The sequence below is a fragment of the Aspergillus candidus genome (genome assembly GCF_002847045.1).
Source record: "Aspergillus candidus strain CBS 102.13 unplaced genomic scaffold BDW47scaffold_33, whole genome shotgun sequence".
Lineage (NCBI taxonomy): Eukaryota > Fungi > Ascomycota > Eurotiomycetes > Eurotiales > Aspergillaceae > Aspergillus > Aspergillus candidus.
The window spans coordinates 124,694-144,688 of record NW_020194038.1 but is presented as its reverse complement, the minus strand read 5'-3'; the positions used below and the strand labels follow the sequence as shown (position 1 = coordinate 144,688).

Genomic DNA, 19,995 nt, shown 5'->3' with positions numbered 1-19,995 from the left:
TTTATATCATCAACGTGGAGGGGGCCGTCGATCTAGGAAGATCGGCCCCTATTGAACTAGCACCCAGGCGAGCGGGCTAGTGTGACGGTCATTCATGTATGAAACACTCGGAGGATTTCCCGCGACCCTTACTTCCTTGTCTCCATCTGCATTGATCGATCGTATATTTGGAGTGAATTCCTCCGGAGAAATAAGGGGATGAGCAGTAGGATATCCTTGTATAGATGGGTGAAAGAGAGGTCGTCTACTAGTCTAGACGCTGAAATAATAAGGCCAAAAATAGCCAGAGCGGAGACACGTGAGGCTGAGGCGGCAACCGTCAAGTTTCAGAACGGGAAACCGTATCATTACCTGTCACACTGTTACAATGATACTGGAAGATCGATAAATTACGCCGGACTCCAGGTACACAGCACCTCGGGAGTGGCTGTCCGTCCGTCAGGCGGACGATTCCCGTCTCCTGACTATTCAGGTACCGCGGTAAGGAAGACGTACTGCTTCAATGCTCCGAAATACCGTCATGTAATATTACACCGCAACTTATTGGTGCCTTGTTGTCCATCCTCAGATCTCGGTCGGCGAACAAGAAAGCCAGACCAGCTGAGAGAAACTGAACCTTCTCCTCTTCTTCTTCCTTCTCCCCCTGATCCTATCTATCTTTCTCCTCAACAACGCCTTACCGGTCCTTCCCCCTCCACACCCTCTCTCGCTCGTCCGTTCAACATCTCCTACCGCCGGACTCCTGCTTCTCTTCCTTCGTCACTCTTATCTTTACCCGCCTTCGCGTTCCAACCCGACCCAAGGTCCCGGCCAACCGGTCAATGCGGGAGAGCCGCCTTGGACTGCAAGAGATTTCCCAGCACCGTGTTGGAGACCGTCGTGAAAATCGCCCTAGTCGCTCTTTGTTCGTCTAGATTTGGGTCTCAACAGGAAACAACGCCGCTACTCTTTTCTATAACCCTCCCTTCAATTTGATTTGTGGTTCTGGGGGAATTTTGCCTTTCTTTGCGGGGGAGAACTTGGTTGACCGAGTCATTCTTATTTCCTTCTGTACCTCGTTTTTGCCTTTCTTTTGGGGAGTGATAGATCGGCCCTGGTTTCTTGATATTCCGCGTGCAATCTGATTTCAACCCTCTGGTTTCTGTGAGACTCCGCCCGTCGCGATGCCTGGATTTGCCGATTCCTTCTGGACCCCGGACTATGCCACCGGTCTCGGGGTGCTGTACGGGAAGCTGCAGCAGGGGGTTGCTGAGAATAAGCAAATCCTCACGATTGCTTCTATGCGTGCGGATGCTGAGGACCAATATGGGGTCAAACTCGGGGATATCGCGCCGAGTGTCGATCGCATATCGACGGGGTTTGGAAAGGATGATGGGGCCAGTGTGAGGAAGGTGGGTCGTTCCCCCCCCGCTCTGTGTGTGCTAGGAAAGAGATCTTAGGCCACTGACAGAAGTTATTTTCAGGCCTACGAAGGCGTACGCACTGAAATGGTCGAATCAGCCAAGAATCACCAGAAGATCGCATCCAACATCCGGGAGCTGGTCGTCAACCCGTTTCGCCGCTGGTGCAACCAGCACGAGGCTCGCATCGAACACTCCCACGACGATCTCCAAGCGCGAATCAAGGAACACACGAAGCAGGTCGAACTGGTCAAGAAGCTGCGCAGCCATTATTTCAACAAGTGTCGCGTCGTTGAGGACCTGGAGGAGGAGAACAAGCTCGCGTTCCAGGCCCCCGAAATCAGCCCGCAAGCCAAGCCGCCCCCCAAGATTGTCCTGCCGGATGACCAGGCGCAGGAGGAAGAAGAGCCGCTGGAGATTGGGGACCGAGTGTACTCACCCGAGGACCTCAAGACTCTCCTGACCCACATGTTGGACAACATCAAGATCGGCGAGATCAAGGTGCCCATCCTTGGTGTCTACCAGAACACCTCGAGCGGCGCGGACATCGTGGAATACACGCAGCAGTTTATGAACGGCACCAGCATCACCTACGCCGAGAAGATCGGACAGGACATGGTCGACAACGGCCTCCTCCGTTTGGTCGGGAACATGGGGAGTACGTTTGCGAACAGTTCCAAGATGCGCTACCAGTGGCGCCCCAAAGTGTTCCAGATCACCGGCGTTCCCGAGAAGAAGAAGCCTCTGATGCGCGTCTCCTCAGCGGCCTCGAGCGAAGACGGCAGTGAATCCCCAATCGCCTCGGTCTCGGAAATGCTGGCGGGCTGGAACCCTCTCAACAACCCCTACCCGAACGAGACCCCGGCGGAGAAGCTGCGCCGGGAGGCCCGCGAGGCGGACGAACGCTACAAGAGTGCCGTGAAGAAGCTGGATTTCATCCGGTGCAAGCTCGAGCAGGAAATCGTCGAAAACCTGCAGTTCATGGAGCAGTGCGAGTTGGACCGTCTCAAGGCGATCAAGGCTGTCGTTCTGGACTTCTCTGGTGCCATCAGCAATGTGATCCCGAATCTGCAGAGCACCGTGGATCACATGATGCTATACCAGGAGACCATCCAACCTCTCGGCGATCTGAGGTATCTCCTTGAAAACTACCGCACCGGCGGTTTTGTGCCCCGTGTGCAGGCGTATGAGAACTATTACGGCTCTGTCGAAGGTATGGTCCGCTTGCAGATGGTTGGGTGATGGTAGAAGCTGACAATCTCTCTACATTATAGATCAAAATTTCGGCGTCGACCTCGAGGCGAGAGCGCGGGCTGACCGCAAGCGCGTTCCCATCCTCGTGACCACTATCTTGACCTTCTTGGACAACCGTAAGAGAATCAACAGCCCTTCCAGAAGGAACCCTGTTCTAATGCACCATGCAGGCTATCCCGAACTCGAGGGTGATGAGGCCCGCCGCGGAATCTGGCTGTACAACGTTCCGTTGGCTGCAACCCACCACCTCCGCAACGCCTTGAACAATAGTACTGCGGACTATCGCGATGTCTTAGAGAAGTTCGAGGTTCCCGTTGCGGCCAGCGTGCTGAAACTGTACCTTCTCGAGTTGCCCGGTTCGTCGAGACTCAAAAAACCATCTGGAGTGGAACATCCCTCGCTAATGATATTTTAGATTCCCTTGTTTCCTCCCAGGTCTACGACATCGTTAAGACGATCTATTCCACCACGGCCCACGAGACCACGGAGGAAGGACGGATCAAGGTCCTGCAGAGCACCCTCGGACAGCTACGCCTCAACAACATTGCCACGCTTGATGCCATTATGACTCACTTTACACGATTGATTGATTTGACTTCCGCCGACGAAGGCTACGTTTCCTCGCTGGCCCAAGCCCTGTCCCCCTGCGTGCTTCGACCCCGCACGGAGAGCAGCCTCACGATGAACGAGCGCCACAGCTACCGCCTAATCCGCGACCTGTTCGCCCACAAGGATACCATCTTTGGCGAGTTAAAGCGCCAGTCGACTATCCTCGGAAGCGCGGCAACCACCACCGCCAGCAACAACCACCGCCCCCGTGCCGTGAGCACCGACGAGAGTAACCGCCGCGCGGCCATGGAGGCTCGGAACCGCGCCATCGTGGACCGCAGTCGCGCCCACAGCCCTGCAGCACCCCCCCGCAAGCACCGACGGGATCGTTCTAGTGGCCCCTCGGAAACCAAGCGCTTCCCGATCAACGTGGCGAGTCCCACCGAACGACGCACCACAGTCACCTCCCGCAACAGCCTGGAGGTTCCGATCCGCAACGGCTCCCCGACTGAAGAACCGGAGCAGCTGACGACCGTGGACATCAACGCGGCCGAGCCCATCGGCACCAATGGTTCCCTGACGGAGTCTCCGGCGTCAGCCGGCAGCAACGGAAGTCCCTTCGGCGCGTCCAGCCCCCCGCCGGCCAATACGTCCGACGACTCGCCCACGCCTACACCCACGCCGTCACTTCCCGAGTCTGAAAGGCGCTCGTCCACCCCGCGGACCGTGTTCACCCGCAAGCCCGGCCTGGGCAGCATTTCCAGCTTCCCCAGCGACGCCGGAACAGACAGCAAGCGAAGCAGCATCGCCACCAGCGAACCAAAGGGAGTCACCCTGGAAGACAAGCCCATGGACGATTAGATACGAACCGGCTGTCACGCTTCGGCCACTGCATCCATGCCATGCCATGTCATCTCCTGATTGAGCGGACGCAAGGTGCGCAAAATGCAGACCGTTATGGCACTACAGACGGACCCATGTCCTGACTACCACGCGCTCGACCAGCTGACATGGTGCATACATGTATCTATTTTAAAAGTGAGCTTGGGTATAAACCACCAACCGGGTTTCCTTGTTATTGTTTTATTTTTGGCAGTCAGTCAGCCCTTGGGCACAAACTTCCAGCCGGCTTGGAAGTAATGTGCGCACGCCGCACAAGATAGATAATGGTGTTTTGCTTACTTGCTTGCTTGTCTTGTCTTGTCTATTTGATTGATTCATTTCGTTTGATTTTTTCCTCTCCCCAACAAACCAACCTTGTACTCAAAATCAGGCTGTAAAGCGTCCCGCACTCCTCATCCTTTGGATTATTATTATCATCTAACCCTGCTGTCCATTATTATCACCCCCCCACCACCGACCCAAACTCTGTTATCCATATCCATACCCGATGCCAACCGCTATGTATCTTTACAACCATATACTACATTTACCTACCTATATTGATTGATTCCTATCATTTTGTGTATGTATGCATACGTGTCTGTCTACGTATCGAACGAACGCCCTTTTCGCGGGTTTGTGTATCTATGTGTCTGTGATTGGTTTTCGGTTCTGGCTCTAGAGTTTAGATAGCTTGAGCGTGGATAGTTGTGTAGTTTGTTAGTTGTATAGCATTTATCTCTCTGTCTATCGATCGATCTATCATCAATTCTAGCGATATTGCAACCTTACCTCGCGGTTGCCAAGATATACGGCTGAAGAAGTGTTCCAATCTTTTTACTATCTTTTTACTATCTTTTTACTATTCTTGTTCTTATTTCATTTTCTCTTTGTATGGATAGCTTCTCATGGGTTCTTGGTTTTTGGTAATTCTTATAACTGATGATTATCATTTGTATTTGTTGTTTATTGGTAACTAAGTATAGTATAACCTTGTAATGCTGTAACCTGTAACCTTGACCAATACAACATACACGCCATGCTTAACGCTGGAAAAAAGAAATAGATGCAAACGGTATCGTATCCAAAGAACAGATAGCAGATACCAACTCAAACATCAATAATCCGTACAATAGACTGTACAAATATGCATGGTGATATTACAACCCCTGACCCAACAGCAGCCTCCGTAGAATGCCCTCCCCCGCACCAGCGATCTGGCCCTCAATCTCTCGCTGCGAAACAAAGCACACGAGACCCTGCTCGTCGAGAGCTTTGCTAGGCGTTAGAGGCCCGCCTGACTTGGACGGCGTGCGGCGGAGGTCCGAGCCACCTGACACGGTGCCACCTCGGCCTCGGCCCTGGTATTCTCCGACTAAGCCGAGGGTTTCGAGGTTGCTGAGGACGTCTTTGAATTCGGTTGCTGTGAGGGGGTGGAGGATGTTGTCCTTTCGGCAGAGGGTGCAGTAGGTGTCGAAGACCTGCTTGACTGTTGGTGGGGCGTTCTTGGATTTCGACGGCGTGCTGGGGAACTCGCCTTCTCGGCGTTTGCGGTCTAGTGCGATGAGCGCGCAGATGGCGGCTTTTTGTTGCAGGTTGAGGCCTTGAAGTCTTTGGATGGTGCCTTGGCCGAAGGCGGATGATGTGATGCGGGCGACGTGGGCGATGCTTGCTCGGGGGGCTGTGATGTTGGTGTATTTTGAGGTGGGGTTTTGTTTGGATTTGGCGGGGCAGGAGAGGTTGTTGTTTTCGACTAGGATCGAGTTCGAGGGAGCGTCGGAGGTGGCGTTTTGCTTTTCGAGGCGCTGTAGGGTTTCGTGCTCGATGAGGTCGATGGCGCGTTTGACGAGCTCGAAGGCTTTGCGGAGATCGCCCGTCTGCGAGGCGACCTTTTTAGAGCATAATTGGATGGCTGCAGGTTGGATAAACGGTACGAAGTTCGCATCATCGGTTTCGCCCGCTGAGAGCAGAGAGCGGAGGCGGTTAATGATAACATTCGCGATTTGACTGGCATTGTACGGCAAGAATGCGAGGAGTCGAGGTTTGAGGTTCTTCGCTTTCAATTGTGGCAATGACCGATCGGTCAGGTCGAGAGCGTTCGCGATTCCGACGAGGATCAGTTTCGACTTGCTGTGCAGCGACCACTCAAACAGGGATTGGAGAACTCCGGCGTCCGCAGTCAGAAGGTGGTCGATTTCGTCGAGCGAGACCAGGAAGATATCGTCTTGCTTCGACTCGTCCGGCAGAAACATCCCCTTCACCCGCTCCGCCTCACTCTTCCTGAAGATCTGCTGATCCTCGCTGAAGTCCTCGAGGAGCTTGCTGTAAACATCGCGGGCGCTGCGCATACTCGCACAGTTGATATGCGTCACTTTGACCGACGTCAAGTCGATTTCCTGGCACAGCTCGTGGACCATGGCGCTTTTCCCAGTCCCCGGAGGACCACTGACATATAGACAGCCTCCCTTGCGCGATGCGACGGCGTCCTCGATGAACGACCGCAACTTCGCCCGTTCCGCGTCCCGCCCAACCAGTCGACCGGAAGTTGCGCCGCGCGCAAATAATTGTTTCGCGCTCGTATAGATAGTGTGGTTCGTGGATGGGGCCGAAATTTGTCGTGGCGTTCGTGGGGTCAGGGACTTGTTCCCGATTTGAACTCGATGCTTGGGTGTAGTAGGGGGGGACTCTAGGGCATCGCGAAACCGCGACTTCGAGGGCGTCTTCACCTCAACAGGCTTGGAATTCTCATCTGCGTCGATTAGTATCCGACTGACCATACCTTGCAACTGATGGCTTACCGTTGACTGATTTCGAGGCCCGGAGCTGGGCGTTGACTTTCCGAGGCGATCCGCTCTCGACTTCGGCCGAATCACGCGTGGTGCGCGCATCCTTGGCGCTAATTTCCTTGACAACAGGCTCATTCTCCTGTTGCGGTGTCGTGCCGTTGCGTGTTCTGGATCGGAGTTGGCGTGACGGTGGTGCCGGCGAGGCGCTGTCTTCGCGGATCACACGAGGGGGTTGTGTGCGTCCCCGTTTGCTCCCACTACGCAAAGGTAGACTTGGACCTTTGCATAATTTATGTCAGTATAAAGGTCCACTAACAAGATGTGAAGATAAGGCATTGGCTGTCATATCGTACCTTCACTTTCAATGATTCCCCGTTGGCGCTTGCCCAGGACGACGGCAGCCATAATGTCTATTAGGGGGATTCTCGACAGCAGGAAGGAACTGGGAGAAGGAGATAGCGGGAAAGAGAGAAGGAGAGAGGAAATAAAGAGTGATCGTCAATATAGGGAGGAATCCAGGCAGGGGAGGTTATATCAATAGTCCAGGTTCAGCTATGTGCCTGAGGTCCCAACCCGGTTTAATTGCCTGGGCTGGACGCGTCGCGCGGGCGCGTCGCGTTTCCTGATTTAGCCCTAACAGGGCTTGGTGTCCACGTGATTCAGACCTGCAGAAAATGATGACATAAGCACGTTATCGGAGAATCAGATCTGCCGATCCCCATTGGAAGGCATCAAGTGGTGCGTCACTGCCTTACCGTCGTGACCTTATACTTCTGGTCTGTCGACGTAACAGTCTTTCACCTATTCTTCCCCATTTCCGATCACTCGAGGACATTGCTTTGTTCTATACCCCCTGTACTGGGTTTCTATATCGTCATCGGGTCTAATATTAAAACCATCACTGTTCTGAAGTGAATGAGGCAGCTGCTTTTCTACGCTAAGAAGGTCCAAGTTTGCAGCTGTTTGCATCACCGAGCTTCACCTTTTATCGGTATTGCCATTGATTGATCGACCATTATAACTCTCCTTCCTGCCTCTGCTACATACACCCTCGCGATCCCATCTCTTACCCATACCTGCCAAGGGTCTGCAGATTCCTTCTATCTAGCGCCTGTTTCTGCCTCGTCCTAATCCGCTTGTCATTGATCGATCCACCATGGACACCGACGTGGTGGCTCAGTTTACTGAGATCACCGGGTCAAACCCGGGGTTGGCCACTCAGTACCTGCAGCTGGCCGACTTCAACATTGAGCAAGCCATGCAGTTGTACTTTGAGAATGGCGGCGCTCCGTTGACCGAGGAGGAAAGTCCTGCAGCAGCCCCGCACAGTCCCCCCCGCAATACCGGATTTCAGCATGTGGACTCCGACGACGACGTCACGGTCGATGAATCCCGATCGACCCCGCGGAACCAGCCCGCCCACGACACCGCATTCGAGGACGATGCTGCGATGGCCCGTCGCCTCCAAGAAGAGATGTATGGTGCGCCAGGCCATGAGAACCCCGACGATGTGCGTGCGCCGATGGCTCGCACGACGGAGACACTGGTGGGACCGGGGGCGGATTATGATGATGGCGATATGCCTACTAGTATCATGGGCCACCTGCGTGCGCACCATCAACGGGCCGGTCCGTATATCCCTGTCTCTCCCCTTGTTTGACCAAGCTTCCGAAACTGACGGAACTGCCTTCTAGGACGACCGGGTATCTTCAACCAGAGAGACACGTCATCGATATGGAATGAGGAGGACGATGCAAGACACCGTGAAACTTTGTCCGCAGCGACAGGGGGCGCTTCGGACTCGTCGAACAAATCTACAATGTTGGCGGAGATGTACCGACCACCATTCGAGATCATCTCCCGCCTCCCGTGGGATGTGGCTCGCGACGAGGGTCGCGAAAAGGAGAAGTGGTTGCTGGTCAACATCCAAGATTCCTCCATTTTTGACTGCCAGGTGTTGAACCGCGACCTCTGGAAGGATGCGGGGGTGAGAGACACGATCCGAGAGCATTTCCTCTTCTTGCAGTATTCCAAGGACGACCCCCGAGCGGCTCCTTATCTGCAGTACTACTTCCAAGGCAGCGACGTGTCAGACAATTACCCCCATATTGCCATCGTCGACCCGCGGACAGGCGAGCAGATGAAGGTCTGGTCGGGGGCTCCGGTGGTCAAGACGGCCGATTTTCTGATGCAGCTCCACGAATTCCTCGACCGCTACAGTTTGAACCACAATGTGCGGAACCCGGTGGCGAAACGCAAGCCCGAGAAGAAAGAGAAGAGCATCGACGCGATGACCGAGGAGGAGATGCTGGAGATGGCCATGCGGAACAGTCTGGGGGCAGAGGCCGCGACCCAGGGTCCGCGGGCGGAAGATCCTGACGAACTGACTCGCAGCACAGGAGATGTCAAAGGCAAGGGCAAGGACCCGGGCACGGACGACGTCGGCATGGAGGAAGCGGGCGCCGGGGAAGAGCCGTCGCCCTTCGCATCCATCGCCAGCGATCGCCCCCACACCGAGCCGCCGGCCGATCCGGCCACGACCACTCGCATCCAGTTCCGCCATCCCTCCGGGCGGGTCATCCGGCGGTTTGCCCTCGGCGATCCGGTCCGCAGAATCTACGAGTGGCTCAAGGCCGAGCCGCCCTTGCCGGAGAAGGCCGGGGTGGAATTCGAGCTCAACGCCATGGGTCACAACCTATTCGACTCCTTGGAGCAGAGCGTGGCCGATGCTGGCCTGAAGAATGGCACAGTGATGATCGGTTACGTGGAGGAATAAGGAGCCTACCTCTTCTGGCGTTTCTCCAGGACCTCGATTTTGCATTTGGCAAGGGCGTTGGATCGGAGGCTTTTCCATGATATGCTAGGGCCCCACGCAAGAAGGGGGGGAGGGACTGGGCATGCACCCTTGTCTCACCATTGACGCTTTTCCTTTGGAACTTGACATTCAATCCTCTTTACTTTGTCATCCCTTCCTTTCTGTCTCCTTCCTTTCTCCTTCCTTCCTCCCTTCCCAGCTCCTCTTGACTTTTTTCTTGTTCCGATGAGAGATGTGTTTGTGAACATGATAGATAGTATTAACTCATGGTTGAATGAATATGCAGTGGGATTTTCCTGAGAAAGATTCTTGTGAAATCCTTTCTTTCTCCTCCATGACCCTTAGACCCAGGATTGGATGGCTCGCTTGAGATGCATTCACACTATCAGACTCCCCAAGTAGATCGTAGTAGATCCGGTTCACCGCCTGGGCCAACCTGTGGGGCCAACCATTCTCACCGCCAGGCAGAAAGGCCCCGCTCGCAGCAGAATCACGGGGATCGAAGTAAACAATGAGCTGAAGTGAACTCATCATCTTCATCGTCTTCTTCCTCTTCTTCTCCCTATCCTATCTTGTTTCTTCTGTGAGGTTTTCGCTGGACCTAGCCCTGTTTTATCTCTTACTACCGTCCCCACTTCTTCCTTTCCAATCAATCAACGGCCTCTCCCAAACTCAACGGAGTAGATGCCGTGCATTCAATTGAGTCGGAAGCAAGGATCCAAGCAGCGTCCCTGCTGAACCCTCGAACTTCCTCCCAAAACCTTGGCTGCTCGCAGCTGAGACAATTTCGAGCGAACCGCTTGGCCTGTGCCATCCAATCATCAGAGCGAGCACTCATATCGAGTAAGTGGAGTTTCCGAGACCTCGATCCGCCGCTTCCCCCGCCCATGAACCATCAATCACAAACACCACGATATTGGTCATGCAAGCATCAAAAAAAGAAGAAGAAAGGCAAAAAAAAAAAAGACAGAAGAAAATAGATAAATAATGTTCGAAATCGTGAAGCTCTTCCTGAACATTCCAACACCCCCTTCCCCCTTGCAGCTCCATTCGTCTTTATTTGTGTTGATCCAGGAGCTTATCTGGATGTATCATTCCTTGGCTGTGGGCTGAGCTGACTGACATCCCAGGTGTTTTGTCCATCTAGATCTCGACTACCCCAGGCAATCGGTATGTTGTTGATCTCAGCTGAGCCCTGACAACACCTCTTTCTCCCCTCCTGCCTCCACTCGCTCCAGCAACGAACAGAATAGTCGGAGTAGTCAATTCCTCCATTGACACGCCCTCCCTCTTCTGCATTGTGGCTTGCTTTTCGATTCCTTGATCCCCAGCTTGCAAACCAATCGCATCCGCCTCAATCCCGCATTCTCCGCACTATCCACCCTAATCAGCGCCGACCTGTGACGGAGCCCTGTGAATGATATTGGGCTGACTCTGAAGCAACAAGTTACAGCACCGCAAACATGGAAGGCCCCGTCGATCCCGAGTCGATCTACATGAGGCAGAATTGCATCGGTACGTCCTTGCCCTACCTAGAGGTCAATGTTTCGGCGCTGATTGGTGCTGTGCTCCGGTACAGGTGGTGGCAGCTTTGGAAAAGTTTATAAAGGGTACCTATGATACTCTCGTGGAAGCTGCGGGAAATTCGCGCTGACGGTTTATCTAACTAACCATAGAGTCGATAAGCGAACTGGTGCCTCGGTCGCAATCAAAATCATCGACGTTGAGAATGCCGAGGACGAAGTCGAAGATATCATCCAGGAGATTGCTATCTTGTCGGAACTTAATTCTCCCTACGTGACCAGATACCACGGGTCTTATTTGAAGGGTTCCAAATTGTGGATTGTCATGGAATTCTGCTCCGGCGGCAGTTGCTCCGATCTCATGCGCCCGGGAACCATCCCCGAGGAGTATATCATGATCATCGTCAAGGAGTTGCTCCGCGGGTTGGATTATTTGCATCGCGATAAGAAGTTACATCGAGATGTTAAAGGTGCCCCCTCCCACCACCATCCTGGCCATTTTTGATCCATGATTCTGAAGCTCACTGCCATAGCGGCGAATATCCTCCTCACCTCGAACGGTCAGGTCAAACTGGCGGATTTCGGCGTCTCGGGCCAATTGTCTGCCACCATGACCAAGAAGAACACCTTTGTGGGCACGCCATTTTGGATGGCCCCGGAGGTGATCAAGCAATCGGGGTATGATTACAAGGCCGACATCTGGTCGCTTGGCATCACTGCTATCGAGCTTGCCACGGGCGAGCCTCCGTATTCCGACATACATCCCATGAAGGTGCTCTTCTTGATCCCCAAAAACGCACCACCCACGCTGCAAGGCAACTATAGCAAATCTTTCAAAAGTTTTGTCGACCTGTGTCTACGTCGCGATCCCAGAGAACGCCCATCGGCTAGAGAATTGCTGGAGCATCCGTTTGTCAAGAGGGCCAAAAAGACTAGCTACCTCACCGAGCTGATTGAGCGTTCGGAGCGCTGGAATGCCATGAACGGCAATAAGAACGGTGAGGACGAAGACAGAGGCACCCTGGACCACACGCCGAGCCAGATGGTCGCCAACGAAGACGACGACGATCTGTGGGACTTTGGCACCGTCCGCCCGGCAGGACGAGCTCCCGGCCTCAAACCCTTGAAAGAGGCAGACATGAACACCCGCAGCAACGAGCCAGTAGAGTGGGACCTGAAAGATAGCACTCCCGAGGAGACGCCCAGGCCAGAAGCCAGTTCATCGTCGAAATTGGAGTCACCGAAGAAAGTCTCCGCAGCACCCAGAGCCTTGTCCCCCGCCAAAGTCCCACTACCCCCTTCCCCCGTGAAGAAGGCACCCGCGGAGGCTGGACCCCAGACGCCTGCACATCTGCACAGACCCATTCAGCAGCAACCGAAAGAAAGCCCAGGCAGTGACTATGACAGGGTTCTTCAGCAGGCACTGGCCCAGGACCTATCTTTTCTCCAGCTTGACCAATCCCCAGCCACTTCCCTGAGCTCTGGGGTGCGTCACACAGCTGCGAGCAGTCAAGGTCCCCAGCAGGTTCCTCTACCCCAGTCATCGCCTGTTCTGTCATCCCAGGACCACATGCCGCCATCGCCCTCACCCTCACCATCACGGAACCCTCTAGGGCCGGCCGCCCGGTCTTCGATGGAGCCACGTCTGGATCAACGCCAGATGCCTGCCAGTCCACAGTCAAGACCTCCGCCGACCCCACGGCACTCTTCGCCTCCGATTCAGCCACAATCGTCTCCACGGCTCCAACCAGAGCCCCTGCGCAGTCAGCAGCCCTTGCGAAGCTCGCAGCCTTTCCGCAGCTCACAGCCTGCCGGGATCTCCAGCAACTTCAGCCAGCTCCACAGGAGCATTGACGCCAGCTTACAGGTTATCATGAATGGGCCACGATCAAATGAGCTGACAGCTCTCAACGGCGTCATAGTCCCGGCATTGAGGGCAGCCATCCGCCGTCGCGCCCGTCGCTACGAACATGTTGCGCGCAACTCGCAGCTAAACCCCAACGAAAGCACCTTTGATGAACAAGAGTTTCACGCGCGCCGAGCTTATGTCCAGGAGATGATGGAAGCCCTCGTGGGTGACTTGTGCGGACTGTTCGCCCGGATTGACCGTTGGGACGTCGAGGCACCCGTCGGCATGGGCTCAGATGTCGGGACGTTCTTAGAAGGGTTTCTCGAAGAAATGTTAGTTCGGATCGAACCAGCTGACGATGACCCAACTACTGTCGGACGCTAGGTCTCACCGGCTCTCCTACTCTCTTATCTGGCCCCAACAGCGCTAGAGTGTCGGCTGCCTGCCTGTCAGTCGGTGGCCGGCTGAACACGATTCTTACGATATGTGGAATGTATCTCAGTTCGACACGGCCGTTTGTTTCTCCTCTGTTCTGTTGTGATGTGCTGTGCGTCACGGCTTCGGGACTCTGGATTCTCTTCTTAGAGCTGTATGATCTGTGAAATCGTTGTTATGACTTGAATGATTTTGTTTTCTTTTCCCTTTTCTTTTTTTCTTTCCCTCCATGTTCCCTTTCCCCTTTCCTCCCCTTGATCTCGGATGTCGAACCCGACAGGCATGTGCATAACAGAGTTCGGCGAAAGCAGAATACAATAAAAAGGATTTGTTTCTTGTTGTACAAGATATTGTTCTCCGGGTGTTTCGGTAGATGACAATCAATATACATTGGCGCCTCACAGAAGGGCGTAGTCATTGCTCTAGCATATGTGATGCTAGAGCCAGCTAAGAGCGTAAGAACGTCCACCAACCCAGGAATAACGGATCTAATCCAGAGAGCCCCGTTTGTTGAGAACCCACGCTCATGAGTCTGTCTTTAAATATAGCCCCAAGGTTAGGTGGGTGGGCAATCAATGACGGTTGATCCACTTATATGGCCTCCGCTACAAACGGCACCAGGCACCGTTTGAGCATACCCCTGTCCTTGTAGAAGCTTCTGTGCGAACGTGCCAACATAAAGCCTTTCGTGTGGCTGACAAAGTCGAGTTGGTCCAGGTCAGCTCACTCGATGAGGTCATATACGAGTTGACCGTGTGCGAACTGTTCTACCTATCGTTCTAGTACCAGTGCACAACGCACGCAGTCGGACCCTTTTCTAAGGCGGAAGCTCCCATTTGCGGATCTGTCTTGTAATGCTAGAGTTGTCTCTCATGGTAGAGACCCTGCTCATTGTATATATTTCGGGCTATTGGTTTGAGGTTCATGCCTGTTTGTAGATCACCCCGGACGAAAAAGCCAGTCCGTCTCAGGCGTCGGAACAAGATAGTTAGTGATATTAAATTCGTTTGTATTTGCATGGGCGCTATCAGCGAGCGATTCAACAGTGCTAGCCGCCGCCGTCAGCCCATGGATCGACATGGGGTCGCTGACGGGTTCATTGAGATCGACACCGGCAGACATGTCAAGGGCGCGTGGTGCAGGGACACGCGGGACGTTGAAGAAGCCGAAGACATCGAGATATTCCAGTTCGTTTGTGGCCAGGCTGCGAGATGGGATAGCGGGTGTTGAGGCGGGTGCGGGGCCGGCTGGGGAGGAGGAGGAGCGCGGTTGGCGGGAGATGAGGAAGTCTAGGTCGAAGGCGCAGCGGCGCATGTCGGCGAGGATTTTTACTGTTGAGGGGGTTGTGCGCTCGGCGTCGTCTGCGCTGGATTGTTGGTATTCGCCGTATTCGTCGAGGACGCGCTGCAGGATTGAACTGTAGCGTTCGGCTACTTTCCAGTGTTTTCCCATGTGGGCGAGAGTGTCGACGAAGAAGGTGATGTTGGGGTTCACGGTGTGGGCGATGGTGGATCCGTGGACGAGGAGTAGGCGAGCTGATACCCAGAGGGTGAAGGCGAATGGTGGGCCGAGCTTGTCGAGCATGTTGTTATCTACTACGAAGCGTGTTACCGAAAGGATGTTATCGACTGCCAGGAGACACCTTTGGCTGGCGCTGTAGGATGGGGTGAAGATCGGTGACCGCGTGGTCGGGTACGCAGCCGATGAATGGAGGCGGATCACAGCTCTGGAGATTGCTTTAGCTTGCAGATTGGTGGCCACCCTAGGGATACTCCAGCTTACGTCTGATATGTGGAATGGAGTTGGACCCAGCCCAAGTGGATATCTTTATTGTGCTTGGATCCGCTGGACCGCGGCGAATCCTCAAACACGTATTCAGGGGGGAGGCCGAATTCCCAGGACGTCAATTCACTGTCCAATTTGCGGTACGTCGTCTGCCACTCCTCCACGCCGGAAAGAGACCCGATATCCACGGGGCGTTTCAGGAAGAGATGAATGCGCGAGAGGATGCCGAGGATCTCGACGTAAAGTCCAAAGGAACCGACATAGTCGGCACGACTGGAATAATCCGCTCGATCACCGGAGTGGTGGAACCGTCGGGTCTCCACCAGCTGATTTTTGGCGAAATACTCGTCTTTGCACGGCAGCTTGCGATCGATGTCCTTGTCGTCCAATGCGAAATCAAACGCGGTAGCGATGGTGGAGTAGCGGTCCAGGAGGTACACCATCCAGAACAGCCTGCGTCTACTTTCGTCCTCGATCCAGGTCTCTGGCTCAGGCAAAGTGATTGCTCTCAGAGTGTAGATGGAGGGATAAACGGGGGCGATGAGGGCGGATTTGGCTTCCACGGCCAGCCCCAGTTGGACCACGGATCGCGTGATGAGAGCCAGCAACTTCCATCCCGGAGGCCCGTTCGAAGACCCTACCAGGTCCAAGGCTAATATCACTAGCGCCTGGAGGGCTTTGACTGAAGAGTTCTCCAGGCCATAGAGAAGCACCTTCTGTTTGGAGGAGTCGTGGTAACGCTTACGATTCCGTTCGCTCAGTCTAGCATCGCTCGAAAAACGGAGGGTGGTGGCGACTATCGCATAGAGAACCATGCGATCCGCTTCATCGAGAGGAGACGGGCCGAAGAAGATATGCAAGGTGGTTCGACGGTGCAGGATCGGGCACCATGTGTTGATGTTTTCGAAGTAGAGGTCCACCAGGGCATACAACAGATCATACGGGGGGAGATCGAGCTCGGGATCTGCAAATGACTGTTCCTGGTTGGAGAACAAGCTGACTGGGACTTTCAAGGACGATTCGTTTCCGGAGAAATCACTCGACGGGACTGTATTTGAGACATGTGATAAAGGCTGCGGCGGGAGCGGCGGAGCAAAGCCTCCGGACAAGTGGTGATATAACGGATTCTTGTCGGAGATGTCCGAAGGGCTGGTGAGGGATGATGATTCCAAGGCATTGTGCGGACTGGGCCCATGAGTTCCCGATGGGTCATGGTTCACATGTGGCTGATTGTGAATGATGTGTGTTTCAATCAGTCGCCCTTGTATCCGGATGACTTCCTCCAGCCGGTCTAGCCAAGATTCAGCAAATATCAAACACCTATGGAACGAAGGTCGACCAACCGAGTCTCTGCTCTAATTCCTTGCCGTAACCTGCTCGAAGGCCTGGTTTTTTCCGTTCTTTATACTCACATAGCTGGCCGTTACGGGAGCACCATCCACACCCGGGGCGGCCACGATCTTGTGGAAGTGAATCAGCAATGGGATCTTGCACAGTGTATCTAGCTGCTACATATGGGAAATCCAACAGTATCAAGAGATGTTCCATACCGCATTTGACTTTCCTCTGCTTGCACAGCTCACATCTGGGTTTGTCAGCTGAATGGGTCAAGAAAAATATCCGGGAAGACTAGTAGACGGCCATACTTACGAGACGGCGAGGGGGCGCTTTCGCTTCAAGCCATGGGATTCGCTAGACCCGTTCCGACCAGGACGACCATTGTCGCTATCCAGCGCGGACCAGGACTCGTCTGCACTGTCTTTATCCTGATGGTTTGAGAGATGGAGTGAAACCTCCTGAGCAGACGCCATTGATGCCATAGCTGTCGAGTTTGGCCTGGTACCGTGCGGACACCGGTGGGTGTTGTATGTGTTCAAGCGCGCAACTGAAGAGACACACGTTGCTCGGTCATCGATCAAACATACTGATTGTCGTCCCGAGGTAGATGTCAGGCTGCGGATAATCTGATTTCCCAGTGTTGGATTGCTCGGATAAGCTGAAGAGATCAACCGAACCCCTTTCGTGCGACTGACCAAGAGACACGCAGGAAGAGTCGAATGGATGAAGACAGAGAAGAGAAGAAAGTCGAAAGTCGATCATTGAGATGCGCCGGGTGCCTGAGGCTGCCACCACCCATCCAACCCCGCATAATCTCCACATCCTTTTTTTGATGGTCACCATGCTGCCGCGGTCAGTACTATTATTTTAATATACTGTCTTGTTATGCGTAATATTCAATTATATTTATGTTTCATTTTGTTTTGTTTTTTGTCTTTTGTAATGATCTGGGAGTGTCATAATCCATCAAAAGGGTTGGCCAAATGTCCATGTCACGAGACTGCCCACTGCCGATATATATCGTCATATAAATCCATAGTTTTTCCACCACTACATCTCTCTAACCTGATATCATAGAAGAACTGCCAGAGAACATTCACGAACTTACCGAGGTCTTTCACGCTCCAGTGAGACAATCTCTCTACCCCTCATCTGTACTGGCTTGGGTTTGCAACATCTCATGACTCCACTGATCATCTATCCACTAAGAGATAGCAGAATGTACTAATCTCCACCAAGCCACAGAAGAGAAGAGTGAAACGAAGAAATAAAGCACAGGTGCATAAAAATATCGTATTCACTAGCAACATTTTTATCCAGGATACAGATACTCCATAACTGGACTAATGAATGGATCGAGAGTGCAGGGAGTCAGCTTCCCCACTTTCTCCTCTCCTCGGTCTAAACTAGGTTGATCATCACCGATGCCACCTACTTGGCATTGATTCCCTTTGATGGGCTCATTCACTTCCCCTGCTCCCTTTCCATTATATAAAGAGGGGCTCATGTCCGTTGGTTCCCCTGCTGCCCTTGTCCCTGCAATCCTCTCCGCTGTCTTGTCCACTATCAACATACATAATCACCCTGTCGACCAACTCCCACCATCATAACTACATCACTCCCTACCGAATATACTGCAACCATGGCTGCCCCTGAAATACCTACCAAGCAGAAAGCGGTCATCTATGACCAGCCTGGCACCGTGTCAACCAAAGTCGTCGAGGCGGATGTTCCTGAGCCCGGTGCGGGCCAGGTTTTGATCAATCTGTACGTGAACACCTGTTGATTGTATCGTACCCATCACAAGTCAAGCATTGGAGACATAATATCCGAATCATCTTCGAATCCCAATTCACTAACGTGTCGCCAAAGGACTCACTCAGGTGTCTGCCATTCCGACCTTGGTGTCATGACCAATTCCGTAAGATCTTCCGCAGCCCCTCCGCTAAAATAGATCGGTCGTGGGAACTGACCCACCGCAGTGGAAGTTCTTTCCTTATCCGACTCAGCCCGGCCAGGTTGGCGGCCACGAAGGCGTCGGCAAGGTCGTGAAGCTGGGCCCCGGGGCGGAGTCCTCGGGCCTGAAGCTCGGTGACCGTGTCGGAATCAAGTGGGTCGCCAATGCCTGTGGAAACTGCCGTATGTCTCTTGCTTCCCACTAAACCAATTTTGCCGAATGTTGGAATTGGAGCGTAGTACTGACGGAGCACAGAGCCCTGCCATGCCAGCGCCGACGGGCTGTGCTTCAACCAGCAAATCTCGGGTTATTACTTCCCAGGCACTTTCCAGCAGTACGCCCTGGGCCCCGCCAATTATGTGACCCCGATCCCGGAAGGGCTGCCCTCAGATGAGGCTGCTCCCATGCTCTGCGCCGGTGTTACCGTTTACGCCGCCCTCAAGCGCAGCAACGCCCGTCCGGGTCAGTGGGTCGTGATCTCGGGAGCCGGCGGTGGACTGGGCCATCTAGGCGTGCAGCTCGCAGCCAAAGGAATGGGCCTGCGCGTGATCGGCGTCGACCACGGCAGCAAAGAAGAGCTCGTCAAGGCGTCAGGAGCCGAGCACTTCGTCGACATCACCAAATTCCCCGCAGACGACAAGGGCGAGGCCATCTCCGCACATGTCAAGGGACTGACCGACGGTCTAGGCGCGCATGCTGCGGTCGTTTGCACGGCATCAAACGCCGCCTACGCTCAGTCACTGTTGTTCCTGCGCTTCAACGGCACTATGGTCTGCGTGGGTCTGCCTGAGAATGATCCCCAGGCTATCGCCTCGGCATTCCCGGCCGCCATGATCGGCAAGCACTACACGATTACCGGATCAGCGGTGGGCAACCGGACCGATGCGATCGAGACGATGCAGTTTGCCGCGCGCGGTGTGATCAAGTCGCACTTCCGGACTGAGAAAATGGAGAATTTGACCCAGGTATTCCAGGACATGGAGGCCGGTAAGGTGCAGGGACGGGTTGTTCTCGATCTGTCCAGAGAGTAGTCTGTTTTTTTTCTTTTTTTTTCTTAGCACCTTGAAGATCTGTTTGGCGATGGTTTGTGGTTTGGCTTTGATCTGCAATCTATGCTGGTCTCACGGATGATGATGATGCCATGCTCAAGTGATGGAAGGTTCCGAATTGGATGTTATGAGGAAAATGTGTATTTACTACGTATGATTGATATGCGAGGTCAATTTTGATTAAATAAACGAAGAAACTGCAACGTACATCCTTGATATCGACACAACCTATAGAAGCTACGGCCTAGCACACTTGCATGCAGATCTGCGGGTTACTCGCAGAAGCAGAGAATACATGTCTAAGGGCCTTATCACTGCAGTAGCTACGGTCTGTTTCTCGGTCTTGGGAGGAGTCTCCCAGATATTCTAGCTT

General features: G+C 53.7%; 6 protein-coding genes across 6 annotated transcripts; 4 read left to right on the top strand and 2 right to left on the bottom strand.

Moving 5' to 3' along the window:
• The first annotated feature begins 661 nt into the window (after positions 1 to 661).
• On the top strand, positions 662 to 4,720 carry BDW47DRAFT_108207 (GTPase-activating protein RGD2). The gene is made up of 5 exons (XM_024813184.1): positions 662 to 1,391; positions 1,464 to 2,613; positions 2,675 to 2,770; positions 2,825 to 3,010; positions 3,070 to 4,720. The coding sequence occupies exons 1-5, from the start codon at positions 1,164 to 1,166 to the stop codon at positions 4,062 to 4,064; spliced, it is 2,655 nt and encodes an 884-aa protein (XP_024670659.1). The 5' UTR covers positions 662 to 1,163; the 3' UTR covers positions 4,065 to 4,720.
• Positions 4,721 to 5,069: 349 nt separating this feature from the next.
• BDW47DRAFT_47362 (AAA family ATPase CDC6) lies at positions 5,070 to 7,623 on the bottom strand. Its single transcript, XM_024819113.1, has 3 exons — positions 7,225 to 7,623; positions 6,884 to 7,150; positions 5,070 to 6,834 (listed from the first exon to the last, which is right to left on the bottom strand). Exons 1-3 carry the CDS (start codon positions 7,274 to 7,276, stop codon positions 5,246 to 5,248), a joined length of 1,908 nt encoding a protein of 635 aa, XP_024670658.1. The 5' UTR covers positions 7,277 to 7,623; the 3' UTR covers positions 5,070 to 5,245.
• A 3-nt stretch (positions 7,624 to 7,626) lies between these two features.
• Positions 7,627 to 9,714, top strand: BDW47DRAFT_47355 (DNA-protein crosslink repair co-factor UBX5). Its single transcript, XM_024819112.1, has 2 exons — positions 7,627 to 8,499; positions 8,566 to 9,714. The coding sequence occupies exons 1-2, from the start codon at positions 8,028 to 8,030 to the stop codon at positions 9,645 to 9,647; spliced, it is 1,554 nt and encodes a 517-aa protein (XP_024670657.1). The 5' UTR covers positions 7,627 to 8,027; the 3' UTR covers positions 9,648 to 9,714.
• A 982-nt stretch (positions 9,715 to 10,696) lies between these two features.
• BDW47DRAFT_108200 (putative Ste20-like serine/threonine protein kinase) lies at positions 10,697 to 13,854 on the top strand. The gene is made up of 5 exons (XM_024813183.1): positions 10,697 to 10,856; positions 11,134 to 11,201; positions 11,266 to 11,296; positions 11,363 to 11,679; positions 11,743 to 13,854. The coding sequence occupies exons 2-5, from the start codon at positions 11,150 to 11,152 to the stop codon at positions 13,440 to 13,442; spliced, it is 2,100 nt and encodes a 699-aa protein (XP_024670656.1). The 5' UTR covers positions 10,697 to 10,856; positions 11,134 to 11,149; the 3' UTR covers positions 13,443 to 13,854.
• A 205-nt stretch (positions 13,855 to 14,059) lies between these two features.
• BDW47DRAFT_108198 (putative C6 transcription factor) lies at positions 14,060 to 17,277 on the bottom strand. The gene is made up of 5 exons (XM_024813182.1): positions 16,929 to 17,277; positions 16,829 to 16,863; positions 16,622 to 16,738; positions 15,276 to 16,569; positions 14,060 to 15,219 (listed from the first exon to the last, which is right to left on the bottom strand). The coding sequence occupies exons 1-5, from the start codon at positions 17,096 to 17,098 to the stop codon at positions 14,433 to 14,435; spliced, it is 2,403 nt and encodes an 800-aa protein (XP_024670655.1). The 5' UTR covers positions 17,099 to 17,277; the 3' UTR covers positions 14,060 to 14,432.
• Positions 17,278 to 17,994: 717 nt separating this feature from the next.
• Positions 17,995 to 19,644, top strand: BDW47DRAFT_47295 (zinc-dependent alcohol dehydrogenase). Its single transcript, XM_024819110.1, has 4 exons — positions 17,995 to 18,383; positions 18,489 to 18,537; positions 18,599 to 18,755; positions 18,829 to 19,644. Exons 1-4 carry the CDS (start codon positions 18,259 to 18,261, stop codon positions 19,602 to 19,604), a joined length of 1,107 nt encoding a protein of 368 aa, XP_024670654.1. The 5' UTR covers positions 17,995 to 18,258; the 3' UTR covers positions 19,605 to 19,644.
• The last annotated feature ends 351 nt before the right edge of the window (positions 19,645 to 19,995 follow it).

Bases quoted from the DNA above. Each gene is read 5' to 3' on its own strand.
- BDW47DRAFT_108207 (XM_024813184.1), top strand. From the start codon at position 1,164: ATGCCTGGATTTGCCGATTCCTTCTGGACCCCGGACTATGCCACCGGT. The intron at 2,771-2,824 runs GTAAGAGAATCA...TGCACCATGCAG, and splicing joins CTTGACCTTCTTGGACAACC to GCTATCCCGAACTCGAGGGT. The intron at 3,011-3,069 runs GTTCGTCGAGAC...ATGATATTTTAG, and splicing joins GTACCTTCTCGAGTTGCCCG to ATTCCCTTGTTTCCTCCCAG.
- BDW47DRAFT_47355 (XM_024819112.1), top strand. From the start codon at position 8,028: ATGGACACCGACGTGGTGGCTCAGTTTACTGAGATCACCGGGTCAAAC. The intron at 8,500-8,565 runs GTCCGTATATCC...ACTGCCTTCTAG, and splicing joins TGCGCACCATCAACGGGCCG to GACGACCGGGTATCTTCAAC.
- BDW47DRAFT_47362 (XM_024819113.1), bottom strand. From the start codon at position 7,276: ATGGCTGCCGTCGTCCTGGGCAAGCGCCAACGGGGAATCATTGAAAGT. The intron at 7,151-7,224 runs GTACGATATGAC...AATTATGCAAAG, and splicing joins GGGAATCATTGAAAGTGAAG to GTCCAAGTCTACCTTTGCGT. The intron at 6,835-6,883 runs GTAAGCCATCAG...TAATCGACGCAG, and splicing joins GGCCTCGAAATCAGTCAACG to ATGAGAATTCCAAGCCTGTT.
- BDW47DRAFT_108198 (XM_024813182.1), bottom strand. From the start codon at position 17,098: ATGGCATCAATGGCGTCTGCTCAGGAGGTTTCACTCCATCTCTCAAAC. The intron at 16,570-16,621 runs GTTGGTCGACCT...AATCTTGGCTAG, and splicing joins GGAATTAGAGCAGAGACTCG to ACCGGCTGGAGGAAGTCATC. The intron at 15,220-15,275 runs GTAAGCTGGAGT...AGCAATCTCCAG, and splicing joins CTCCATTCCACATATCAGAC to AGCTGTGATCCGCCTCCATT.
- BDW47DRAFT_47295 (XM_024819110.1), top strand. From the start codon at position 18,259: ATGGCTGCCCCTGAAATACCTACCAAGCAGAAAGCGGTCATCTATGAC. The intron at 18,538-18,598 runs GTAAGATCTTCC...GACCCACCGCAG, and splicing joins TTGGTGTCATGACCAATTCC to TGGAAGTTCTTTCCTTATCC. The intron at 18,756-18,828 runs GTATGTCTCTTG...GACGGAGCACAG, and splicing joins CAATGCCTGTGGAAACTGCC to AGCCCTGCCATGCCAGCGCC.
- BDW47DRAFT_108200 (XM_024813183.1), top strand. From the start codon at position 11,150: ATGGAAGGCCCCGTCGATCCCGAGTCGATCTACATGAGGCAGAATTGC. The intron at 11,297-11,362 runs GTACCTATGATA...AACTAACCATAG, and splicing joins TTTGGAAAAGTTTATAAAGG to AGTCGATAAGCGAACTGGTG. The intron at 11,680-11,742 runs GTGCCCCCTCCC...TCACTGCCATAG, and splicing joins GTTACATCGAGATGTTAAAG to CGGCGAATATCCTCCTCACC.